General features: G+C 42.0%; 1 protein-coding gene across 1 annotated transcript in view; it reads left to right on the forward strand.

Moving 5' to 3' along the window:
- LPXN (leupaxin) overlaps positions 1–12,957 on the forward strand; it is a 34,278-nt gene extending 21,321 nt beyond the window's left edge. Inside the window, exons 5-9 of the mRNA XM_032849712.1 lie at positions 1,186–1,353; positions 2,382–2,555; positions 2,647–2,728; positions 11,425–11,573; positions 11,859–12,957. Coding sequence (XP_032705603.1) covers positions 1,186–1,353; positions 2,382–2,555; positions 2,647–2,728; positions 11,425–11,573; positions 11,859–12,128 — 843 coding nt within the window. The 3' untranslated portion in view covers positions 12,129–12,957. The remainder of the gene's footprint in view (positions 1–1,185; positions 1,354–2,381; positions 2,556–2,646; positions 2,729–11,424; positions 11,574–11,858) is intronic.
- The last annotated feature ends 307 nt before the right edge of the window (positions 12,958–13,264 follow it).

The following is a 13,264-nucleotide window of genomic DNA, read 5'->3' on the forward strand; positions in this document are numbered from 1 at the left end:
AGAGAAAATCGGGATGTGAACTGATGAAGGACAAGCTGGGCATCGCATCTTTTTTATAATTTGAGACTTTTCTTTTGAGTGGGTTCTAATAACTATTTTGGGGGGTTTCCTTAAATAAATCCAATCCATCAGTTAGTCTTACCAGCTTCTCATCACCTTCTCTGCTAACACTGGACCAAGTCACTATTTCTGGTTTGAACTGTTAACAATAATCTCCTTCCAAGCTAGGGTCTCTGATTCCACTCTTGCTTGCCCACACATAACTCCTCCCTCTGCTACCACAGGGATCTTGTGGGTCAGATTCTTTCCCTCTCATGCCTGAACCCCTCTGGAGGCTCTATCACCCTTGGAATAAAACCCGAGTTTACCATGAGGGCCCCACACGATCTTTGCCTCTCTCTCCATCACCTTCTCCTGCCATGCCTACCCCCTCTCCCTCTGTTCCAGCCCCCGCACCCCAACCTTTCTGACTTTTCTCCTGAATACCAAACTGTTCCCTTCCTCTGGGCCTTCCTTCCCTCTGGAGTGCTTTTTCTACCAATTCAATATTTCTGGGCCCCTCAGTACATCTGTGCAAATGCCAACTCCTTAGAGGGCCTTCTCATCTAAATCAGTTCTCTTTCACTGTCTCACCCTCTGGCACTTCTATCTTGATATATGACTTATGTCTCATGTCTGCCTGACACCACATCATACATTTATTTAATCCATGTATTGTCTGTCTCCCAGAAAAGCAAACTCCATGACGGCAGACTTTCTTGGTTGCCATGTGCATTGCTCTATACCAAGAGTCTGGAACTGTGACCATCACAAACTAGGTGCTCAATAAACACTGTAGAATAAATGGGCAAAAAGAAGATACAAGTAATTGTTGACCTGTGGTCATTGAAGGAGTGAGGAAAGGTAGCATCTTCGTGCACTCAATTTCCCATGGTCAGAAAAGATTTACAAATGGAGGAAGATTACTGGTGTTTCACCTGGCCTGAGGAATTGAGGATAAAAGGGAGATGGAAGCATTTTTATTGGTGTTACAATGTTGGACTCTTCCAGTGCCTTGGATGGAGGTTGGGTATGGAAGAAAACATTAGTCTATAGAGGTGAGCTTAAGGGGTCATGTAGCAGATGCCAGTGAGGGCAAATATTCATGAGACTGATTGTTTTTCATGGTTCTTTCCCTGGTGCCAGGTTGCAGTGAAAGCAGATGCCAGCAAGAAACACCCAGCGAATAAGCAGGATCCCAAGGCCTCCCTGGACTCAATGCTGGGGGATTTGGAGCAGGATCTGCAGGACCTTGGAGTTGCCACAGTGTCCAAGGGCCACTGTGCTTCCTGTCGGAAACCGATTGCTGGGAAGGTGTGATGGGCCAGGGTGTGGGTCCTGTAGCCAGCTGTCTGCTGTCCCACCAAGGATTGTTCTGTCACTTTCTAAGATGTCTTCATGGTAGCTAGTAATCACTCATCCCTTACAGTGCTCTGGGCACTGAGCCGAGTGCTTTGCAAGTATGAGTATAAAGACTCGTTTTTTTAAAATGAATCATTTCATTAAATGAAGTTTTACGAATGAAATGAAATGAATTTTATTAAATTCATTATTAGATGAATAAAAGATTCATTTTATTAAATGAGTATGAAGATTCATTTAATGGTCACATCAACCCTGCAAGGGAGACTGTATTATGGTTCTTTTGTAAAGACGAGGGAACCAAGGGCTCTGGGTTGATAACTGACATGTCCAAGTCCAGAAAGAGGTAGAGGGGAGATTTGAACCAGGAGAGCCTAACTCCTAAGTGTGACTCTTAACTGCTTTTCTGTACATCCGGTCCTGGGAGGGACTTTCCTGTGGCCCCTCTGTCCCAAAGTTCGCAGTCAAGTTGATTAATGGTAACTTTCAGCTGACTCAGCTCCAACTCATAGCCACAGACTCCCACTCTACATCATCCTTCACCAAAACCACAATAGAGGGCTCTGAGCCCTGACTCAGAGTGGGGCAGGAGTGAGGTGCTCAGACCAGAGGAATAAAACTCTCATTTGGCCTTTTCCTCTTCCAGGGATCCCTTCCAGGCCAGAATGTAGTTACCCCTCCCTGTCTGTCTCTACTATTCTCAGGTTTGGTTCCCCCACCCTCCAGAGCACCTAATGAACACCTACAGACTTTTATCAGAATGATTAGTCAGAAAACTGGGCACCCTTTTACTATCCGTAAAGCATGGACAACAGACCCCGTAGAAGGGACCTAGAAGGGTCTAGACCTCCATGTTAGGTCACCCCAGGAGGTGCCGTTTGCGTGGAATAATGTGGGAAAAGTGCTGTCCCAGATTGTGTGACCAGTAGGCCCTCCAGCCCCCAGCTGCCGTGGCCTGCCATGCTTTATTTCGTCCCCAGGTGATCCATGCTCTAGGGCAAGTGTGGCATCCAGAGCACTTTGTCTGCACTCACTGCAAGGAAGAGATTGGCCCCCAGCCCTTCTTTGAGCGGAGTGGCTTGGCCTACTGCTCCAAGGACTACCACGATCTCTTTTCCCCACGTTGTGCTTACTGTGCTGCTCCCATCCTGGATGTAAGTCATCCCCCTTTTCCTGCTCCTGCACCACAGTCCTGATTTATAGCTCTGTGGCTTTCTAATACGGCTCTGTATGTTCCTTTTCCAGAAAGTGCTGACAGCAATGAACCAAACCTGGCACCCAGAACACTTCTTCTGCTTTCACTGCGGAGAGGTGTTTGGTGCGGAAGGTAGGTCCCGGGGGGTTGCAAGAAGATCAGCAGAGCTTTTCCTTGGTTTGCTGCCTAGTCCCGTTTCCTGCCGCCAGCGTCCATGTCCAGGCCCATTTTAGTACTAGATGCCACCCCTCCTTACCTTTCCCCAATATTTACAAATATCATTTAAATTGCTTTCTTGAAGAAATGCAAATGCATAGTTTAAGAGCTCAAATATTATAGTGAAAAGCATCAGTCCCTTGATTTTCCTTTCTTTGCCCCCCAAATCCAGTTATCCTCTCCAAATGTTTTCAGCTTTTTCTTCTGTAATATATTTATATCTGTTACTATAGGTTGATTTTTTTTTTCCTTCTAATTTTAACCATTATATATTAACTTCCTACCAGGAAAGAGGATTTACTACCCCAGTTTACCCCCAACATTCTTCCTCTCCCCCCATTCTCTCAGTATGGAATCAGGTCATAATTATAGGTCACACCAGTATTCAATGTGCACATATTCACAATTCACAGCCATGACAATATTGTTCATTGTTGAGCCCTATAGCAAAGTATGGTTACAACAGAGCACAGATTTTAAGAGTTTAGACTACATGGTTCAAATCTGGGCTGTGGTATTTATTAGTGATAGGATTTTATTCAAGTCATTTAACCCCTCTGTTCCTTGCTTTCCTCATTGGTGAAATGGGCCTGGTAATAATTCCTACCCTGTAATCTTGCCTTACAGAGTAATTATGAGGATTTTAAGATACAATGACAGTGTAGTGTTTAGAACAGTGCCTGGCACATGGAAACACAGTAAAAATAGTATCACTATCATGGTATCCTTTTCATATAATTTTTTCCCTGAAGTTAATATTTAGATTTCTTTTTTCACTAGCTTAATTTTCTTTGTACCTAGCTGTAATTGATGTGACAGAACTGGGAAATCATTCTCAAAATAGTCAGCTGCATCTGGTAGTGGGTCAGTCCCACTGGTTTTGTCTTGGAAACATCCTTCCAGGAGACTTCCATCCTCTTGCCCCAGTCTGCAATGGTTTCTCCTCAGGCCTGCTGTGAAGCATTTACTCTTGGCCATTGTCTTGGGAATTCCTTTTGCTGCTTGACTGCTTTTATCTTTGGGTTCTCTGTTTCCTGGATCCCTGGTCTTTTAATACATGTTACTACCTTTATTTTAGTGGAGCAGCTCCTAGGAAAGAATGAAGAGGAGGTAAAACTTTTGAGACCTTGAAATATCTGAAAATATTGTAATTCTATTGTCTACCTTAAGTTGCCTGGGCATAGAATGCTAGGTGAAACTATTTTCCCCTATAATTCTGAAGACGTCTCGCTTCACTGTCTTCCAGCTTCTATGGTTGAGAAGTTTTTAAGATTTTTTCTTATTCCTGATCCTTTCTGTGTGATTGGTCCTTCTCTCTTCCCAAGTTTTTTTTTTCCTTTTTTCTTTTGCCTTACTTTGATTTTTTTTTTTTTTTTTTTCCTGACTCCTTTTTATGTTTGCTTGGAACAAGTATGACTCATGCGTGGAATCAGAAAGCTTCTTTATTTATTTTTTTGTTCCTGTCCTTTTTGAATTAACTTAGCAGGGAAACTATTCACCTCTTAACTAAATAAAAACTTGGGCAGTCCCATGTCTTTTCTGATGACTCTTAATAAACAGTTCTAAATACAAAATCAGTTTTAGACACAAAACACAAAACTCAGTCCTTGGGTAATTCCATCTGTGTAATAGCTAAAGCATCCAACTTACTTAAAGTGACCGGCACTTAATAAATAAACCAGCACATACCTGCATACTAAAGTGACTGCTGCTGTCCCCTGGTCGGGCCTTTACACTGCTGGAGACCAGGGGAGGGTGCTATGGCCCTTCCTCTGTCCTTTCCTGCCTTTAGCATCCACCACCCTCACCCCTGTTGCTCATCTTGATATCTGACCCCTTCAGGGTTGAAACTGGCAGGGAGGAAGTTGAGCCTGGAGGGCAGGAAAGTCCTAACTTGCTCAGTGCTGATGGAAATTCGTGTCATGCTCTCTGGACCTGGCAGATGTTTAACTTTTTTTTCCCCTTGGATGCTTTTGTGAATTCGGTACAGGTCCAACTTCAGAATCTTAGCCAGCTGTTTTCTGCTTGGCACATTGAAGGACCCATTCCACACAGGTCAGTTTTGCAGGGTTTTCATTGTTCCCTCCTGGTGATCTCTTAGAAGTGATCACAGTGGTCCCAGATATCTCTTTCACACTTTCCTATATGGACCATGGGAAACTGGCATCTTTTCCTTACACTCAGTGGGATTATAGTCCGTTAACAGCTGTGTTTCCCTATTCAGCCAGACTCATTCATGGATTTTTTCCATCAGCTATATCCCACTGATGGCCCAGGACATACCCAGATCTCTGAGTGGCTTTACTGAGGTCCCTCTCTTGACCTGAGGTTAGCAGGAACCATGCCAGACCACATCCCTCTTGGCTGTGTGATGGTGGTAGAGCACCCATAGCTTTCTCCAAAGGAATCCCTCTCTCAATTTTCTTTCCTCCCTCCCTGTTTTATATCCTCACAGGGAGTGAGGAGTTCAAGAATCATATAAACAGTCTATGGCTGTCTACTTTGAGGGATGTCTTAAAGCCCAGTTTGTAATTGACATCTATTAGATCTTGTGCCTTACACCTTGTTACACCAGTCTTGGCCAAATGCTGCTGATCTTTGGTTGCCCCTAAAATGTTAATTGGAAGCTCTGTGGGTATAAGCAGAACTTGTCAACTGGTGGACTCAGCTGTGTGGTATGCAAGTAGCATGCTCCAGTCATTTTGCTGGGAGACCCCTGACTGCTCATATGGTAGGTCTTTTAGTGCCTGAGATCCTCTGGTGTGACAGTTCCAGAATTAATCACTGCTCTTCAGACTTTCAGCCGGTCTGTTTCCAGCCTCGAAGACTATTTTGTACATTCACTTTCTGAGCCCCTCTGACGCAATGGAACACGCCAGCCTGAAGTGTCTGGGCCCCTCCCCTCGGGAGAAATGCAGGCTTCAGCTTCCTTGTTTGCCAAGCTCGTTGCCACTCTTATACCTACTTAAAATATTGGAAAACTTTATTGGTGTCTCATTGATGGCATCTCCTCTCCTTTTCTCCTATTCCTTGTGGGTATTTCTATTTTAAATAATTTTTTAACTATTGTGTTGGTGGTGTTTCAAGAGGGAGTGAAAATAATCCCCTGTATCCTGCCCTTCACTGGCACGGGGACTCACCTAAATGTCAGGAGGGTTATTATGCACATTCCTAACGATTATTCATTTAATCCCCACCACAGTCTGGTGAGGGTATTTTTATCCCACATTTTACCTAGTTATAGATGGAAACACTGAGCCTCAGGGAGGTAACATAATTTTCTTAAAGTGATACAGCCAGAAAGTCGAAGAGTTGGAACCAGAACTCAGGTCCCATTTCTGCAAGTTCTGTGTTGTTTCTACATCATCACAACTGCCCCCAGGCAGAGACTCAGTTCTTCTTCTGCAGCTGAATCCCTTTACTTTCATGGTGCCGCTGTGCTCCACTCTTATTTGACAATAGACCCAGAAACAGTGGCACTGACATAATCCACTAGCGAAGTGCTTTGCAGTAATTTGCTTGTTCACGGAAGCCTGTTTAATGCTTTTCACAAATCATTAGGAATTTCATTTCTAGATTGTGCTTTAGTTAAGCAGGATTTTTTAATTGAGATTTAATCTAAATCATATTGAAGTGTGTCCTGGTAAATTTATATTGTATTGGTAGCCACAGAAGTGGGAGAGTCAGTTGAATAGAACAGTCAGCAGGTGCTTACTGCCCACAGACGAGTGTGCTGTGGACGTCTCCTGTGAGCAGAGCCATAGAATAACAGGCGTGTTTCCAGACGAGATGTCAGTTAGATACAAAAGAAAAGTATCCCATCCATAGGATGACCAGAAAGCACCATGAAGGGAGCTAATACTCACTGTTCTTGACTTTGGCCTCCTCTAACGACACAAGTCTCTTACGACTTTACGTCCTCATCAGGCCACACTTAAAGCATTTATTGAGACACGTGACCAAAGAAGGCCATTTTTTTAATCAGAAGCTCCTCCTACATCATATTTTTGTTTTTGTCCTTTGCTTTCTGTAAGTGGGTCTCCTGCTGCATGGCTGGCCTGTTAATTGGGTGGCATCCGGCCTCACCCCAGGTCACATAGTCACACATGGAGTTTCTATAATGAGAGCTTAACCTTCTGGGAAATTAAATTCATCTGCATTTTTGTTTCAGTTCAGAAAATTCCTCTTGAAGGCTCAAGTTTCTAAACATTTCAGGCCTTAGCATCCTCCCCTAGGGACCAGGTCTTCAGTGCCTGTGTCTTTCTTTTGAAATTGTTCATTATCCAGGCCATGGAGGTGCTCCCTAATTTCCCCTGTGGCTGGGAGCCTCCCCAGAGTGTAAACACCTCTCTCTCTCTCTGTGTCACTTTTAATTGTTAGTGTTTCTTATCCGTTCTCCAGAGGTAATTGGCCCCAGAGAGAGCCTCCAGGAAAGTTACTGCTGAAACTTTCTCAGTTTATTGGATCACTGAATGCAGGGGCATCACAGCAAGTTCGGCTGATTGCTTTTGATTCCTCTCCTGAGACTCACCCTAGTTGAAACAGAGGCTGTTCCTTCCCTGCTGTGTTATTCTGGAGACCAGCTACCCTGCAAATGCCTAGATGAGGGTCATTCCCAGGTCATTTGGCATGTCTTACAATTTTCTCAAGTAACACCTACTTACAGGCAAGTTCAGTTTTATGTCACTTGCTTTATGGAGCATACATGGGAAGTTGGGGGCCCCATCCCCGATCTACTGAATCAGAGACTCTGGGGGTGGGGCCCAAGCGATCTGCATATTGACAAGCTCTCTAGGTGCCGGATGCACACTGAATTTGAAAACTACCCGGCCACACAAAAACAAGGAGGATGGTTGTGGGTGCTGGTTTGTTCTTCTGAAGTGGTAGGCCTTCCTGCATTCTGTTGTCCTTGATCAGACTCTAGACATTCTTTGATAAAGTGGAAAAGGTAAAGTGAGTTCTTCTGTGTCCAGGGGCTTTAGCAGAACATAGGACAGCTTATAAAATTATTAGTTTCTTAGATGTATAGGCTCAGAAGTCTATTCAGTTGTCTGCTCTTCAAAGACAGCCTAGTTGAACAAAGCAAGGGATATCCAAAAGTGACCAGAGAGAACAGAAAAAGCGTTCTTTTTGGGTCCCAAACCTCGGGCTGCTCTTACTGCCTTTTTGGATCTGGCTGCTACTATCAAAATGGGCTCCTAGAAGTAGTGTTTCCACGGTGGGCTGCTTTCCAGTCCACTTTGCTTATGTGCTCTTTCAGTGCAAGTACAGCTAGAGCTCTCATATTTACAAAGCTTTTGGGCTCAGCTGATGCTATGAGTCCTCACAGAGAGGTCACCACTAGGGTATATTTAAATTAAGGGTATGACTTTGAAGTTAGGCTTTGAAGTTAGGCCTAGACTTGGACATCAGGTCCCCTGCTGACTAGTTTGTTATATGTAATTTCTCTGAGCCTCCCTTTTCTCCTTTGTGAGATGGGAGCATTGCTGTGAAGAATTCAATTTCAATTTAGTACCACAGATAGAGCCCTCATTTGGAACCGCTACAAAGCACGTGCTACGTAAATGGGATTGCTGGCGGTCATCTTCACATTAGACAGGCTCTCCTGACGGATGCTAAGCAGAGTTCCTTACAGAAGAGGGCACCTGTTTACACATATTATAGTTAGTCCTGGAGGGGCTCTAAACTACAGCATACTTCTGGAGCCTTTGATGGTCTAAGTTGTGCAGTTGTAACATTGTTGACATGTCTGCTCATTCAGTAAATATTTATTGAGCAACTACTGTCTGTGTGTCTAAGTACTGTTCTAGGTACTAGGGATATGGCAACAAAAGACAGAGTTTCTCCCCTCATGGTGTATATATTCTAGTTGAGAGAGACCGATAATCATCAGAACTAGCCAGCTAATTAACTCACTCACTCTATGCTTATAATTCACTTACAACTTACCCACCATTTTAGGAGAGGGAGTGATAGGGTGCTATTTGAAACAGGGTGGGTGGGTCTGTTGTTCTGTTGAACAGGCCCCTCCGTGAGGTGGAGGACCAAACTGTCTGGGAATCTTAGAGAAGTGCTTTTCAAGGCAGAGGACACGTATTACTTAAATAGGTGCTTGAGGATGAACTGATTTATTATATTTTTCTTTTTTCAATGTAAAGATGATAAGAAAAAAAACTTGCAGAAATCTTTACTTATAATCTATTACCCTTGTTAACAAATACAACATAAAAAAAGTTTCCCTAGTAATATTTTTCTACATTTAGTATTTATGCATACCTTAGTTAGGTGTACCTAAAAGTCCTTTTCATCACTTAAGAATTTCCTCATGTGACTTTATAATTTTATAATAATAATTTTAATAATATCAATTATTCCATTAGGGCTTTTTGTAGACAAATTATAAAAAGTATGTGCTTAAAAGCTTTATTTATAGTTTCAAATATTATAAACAACTGTGTTCATAATAGTATATTTAGATTACTTCTTGTCTGTTAGTAGCACTGCAGTGATTATCTTTAAACATAATATTTTCATTCAATTATTTGTATGGGTTAATTCCCAGGAGAAAGATATTTATATCTTTTTAAAAAAATTCTTGATAAACATTACCAAATGATTTTCCAAAAGAATACTAACATTTAACTTTGTCACTGGGAATATATAAATACGTGAATCACTCCCATATATTTTCCGGTATTAGGTAGACTTATTTAACACTATTTTTACTACTTAGCTAAAATTAGAAATTGAACCTCCTAATTAGCAAAAATTAGAACTTTACTTTTTTCTTTTGAGTTTCATGATTTACTCATGTTGAACATATTACAACTAAAAGCGTTTCATCTTGTGTTATTTGTCTCTTTATGAGGACAACTTATTTTATTTGTTTATTTTTAAAGATTTTATTTATTTATTTGAACAAGAGAGATCACAAGCTGGGGAAGAGGCAGAGGGAGAAGCAAACTCCCTGCTGAGCAGGGAGCCCAATGTAGGGACTTGATCCCAGGACCCTGGAATCATGACCAGATCTGAAGGCAGATGCTTAACCAACTGAGCCACCCAGGGGCCCCAGGACGACTTATTTTAAAGGATTTAAAAAAGTAATCCCTTGGGTTTCTCATCCTTCTTTATGTGGGCGTAGGATGTATAAGACTCAAGGAAGGGTTTTCTAACAAGAGCCCAATTGTGAAAATATCCAGTATTAAAGTATTTAAGAGAAAGCCTTATTCATTAACAAATTGATTATTATTTTTTTTATTATGGAAATTTCTTCCTGCCTCGTTCACCAACTATCTATGTTTTACCAAACTAATTTCCTCTAACCTCCACTCACCTGTCTACCCCTTTTCTTGCTGGAATATTTAAAAGCAAATCAAAGAAATCTTATGTCACCATTAAATACTTCAACATGAGTCATCTTTGATTAATCAAGACTTTTTTTTTAAACACAACTACTTTCACACCTAGTGAAACTATTAATTCCTCATTATCATATAAAACCCATATCTAAACTTCTCAAATTTCTGAAACTACATCATTTACTTGGTTTGTTTGAATCCGTTGGGCCCAGGCAAAACGTATGTCTTGCATTTGGCCATTTTATCTCTCAAAATTTAAAAATCCTGTAATGATTCTCTCTTCCCCATTTTTTAAAATACCATTGATTTGTTAAGAAACTGGAGCCTATGTCCGATAACGTGTTCCATATTCTTGATTTGACTGTGGCTCCTTCCTCATGATGTTTAACATACTTGCTTTATCAGTCCACCCACTGTTTTTCTGAGATAAAATTGGCAGATAGGTTTGTCCCTCATCTTGCTTTTGCTTATGGTGCTTTTGGTCATGCACAAGTCATTCACATATTTTTAATGGAGCTAAATTTATTGATTTTTAACTTGCTTTTGAAATTTGATTCATGTGTACTACAGTTTTCTCATTCCCAGGTTCACGAGGAGCTCACTCATTTTTGACTCAAGCCTTTGTGTGGTTTGAATCGTTACATTTAGAATCTTGCATCCACTTAGAAATTATTATTTCACAGCACTTTCTTTTTAAAGATTAAGCCCTTTTCTCCAGGTGCTGTTTTAGGTACTAGAGTTATTAACATGACAAGACCAACAGTATCTAGTTTCAGAGCTAATGCTCCAGTGCGGGAAGACAGACCACAAAGATGGTTTCAGATGATGGTAAATGCTAGAAAGATGATTTTAGAAAAGATGAAGTGACAGATATGGGCTGGTAAGAGGTGCTTCTGATAGGGTGACATTTGAACCAATTTCTGAATGGTAAGGTGAGATTAGCCACGCCAAAGCCTGGGGCAGAGGTGTGTGCAGGCCAGTGTGATACTTAGTGCAGAGATGTTGAGCAGAAATAGACCCTAATACTAAAGGCTGGGTATGAGCCAGGCCCAGCACTAATGCACCTGTCCCCCATTATATCCTGTATTTATTTATTTATTATTTCTCATGTACTTCTTATAATGAGCTGTTGAGGTTGGTCTTGAACATAAGGACACTGAGTTCGGGAGAACTGAAATCATTGGCCTCTTCTCAGCTTCCAACTTGGTGGAGAGTGTCACCCTGCACCGTGAACTGTTGATTTTACCTTTTCAGGCTTTCATGAGAAGGACAAGAAGCCATACTGCCAGAAGGATTTCTTAGCCATGTTCTCACCCAAGTGTGGTGGCTGCAACCGCCCAGTGTTGGAAAACTACCTCTCAGCCATGGACACCGTCTGGCACCCGGAATGCTTTGTGTGTGGGGTCTGTACACTCACCTCTCTTTTGGACTTAGTCAAAGTCAAGGGTCTTCCTTTCTGAGGGGCAGAACAGCAACTGGAAAAAGGGTTCACAGCTTGAGGTGAGGGATTGATGTGGGCCTGGTAAAAGAGGCTGTGGGCATTTGCTCATCTCTTTTGCAAGTGGGTGATATTCTCGCCTCCACTGGTCGGGTAGCTGGCAGGAATTTCAAGGCTGCAAGTTTTACTTTGCTGATATTCTACTCTTGACATCTGCATTCCTTTTCTTTCCCTTCACCCTGTCCCCCAGGACTGCTTCAGCAGTTTCTCTTCCGGCTCCTTCTTTGAACTGGACGGACGTCCGTATTGTGAGCTCCATTACCATCAGCGCCGGGGAACACTCTGCCACGGGTGCGGACAGCCCATCACCGGCCGCTGCATCAGTGCCATGGGCCACAAGTTCCATCCCGAGCACTTCGTCTGTGCCTTCTGCCTGACACAGCTGTCAAAGGGCATCTTCAGGGAGCAGGATGACAAGACCTATTGTCAGGCCTGCTTCACGAAACTCTTCCCACTGTAATCTCAGCTGAACCCACAGTCTCCGCAGATCCCCTACAAAATTTAAACCAGGAGGGGAAGGAGTATACTTTGTTGTTACTGCTCTTCAGCTCAGTGGGCATATAGGGGAAGTAAAGGTGATGAACTTCTAGTTGTTACATGCCTAGGCTTGTAATCTTAGGTTTTACATTTCTAGTCTTATTTTTTTTCCTTAATCAAGTATCTGGGTTTAGATCTAGGTCCTGCTTCTAGAACCTCTGCAGCTGCGTCTTCCACAGGTGCACATTCATTCCACCACCAGTTTTCTCAGCTTTCTCCCGTTTTCACTCCTGCCTTGGCCCTCGTCACTGGGCCTTTTCACGCCTCCCTCATTTCCCCTTGACTCACTTTCCCATGACCAATGCATTATCCTCGCTGTCAGGAGTCCTGAGGCCCCTCTGAAGCCCTCTGCATCTCTATTCAGTGTACTTCTTCTCTATTTCAAGAGGAAATAGATTTTAACTGGACTACTTTGAGTACTGACATCATTGATAAATAAAACAGCTTTTAGTTTTAACGTCTTACTGTTGTGTTTGGAGATAAACTGCTTCCTGTGTTATATACTCAACACTCTGCCGTTAAATCCATATCCTATCTCTTGTTTACTTCCATACAATAGGCACTTTTTCTTAATCAAAAGAAATTGAATGGAGGGACTCCTGTTCACTAACTTTTCTCTTAGTTTGGGCCCATAACATACATTTTATTTTATTTTTTGCACTGACATGATTGAATCATCTTAAAAGGTGGCAAAGCCCCTTAAAATTGTTTTCATCACTTTGTTTACCCAAAGTGAAAAATCAGATCTCTGCTAGGCACTTGAAAATTCATATTTGTATGCATTTCTACAAATTCATTACATTGTGTATATGAAATAAGTCCAGTTTTTTTGTATACCAGTTATATCTTAATAAAGCTGTTTTTTAAAAAACACATTTTTCTCAACTTCATAATTATCTCAAAAAGACAAACAAGGTAGCTGTTTCATCTCTAATGAAAGTTGCTATAAAGAATCATCTGATAATTTCCAGTTTGGATTAGGAAATCTAAGCCCCAAGAAAATCCCCATTTAATTATTTGTTCCTTTGCAACACATCATAAGTATATTTGTAGAAAAGC

This window comes from Lontra canadensis, unplaced genomic scaffold, assembly GCF_010015895.1.
Source record: "Lontra canadensis isolate GAN:19392208 unplaced genomic scaffold, GSC_riverotter_1.0 scaffold242, whole genome shotgun sequence".
Lineage (NCBI taxonomy): Eukaryota > Metazoa > Chordata > Mammalia > Carnivora > Mustelidae > Lontra > Lontra canadensis.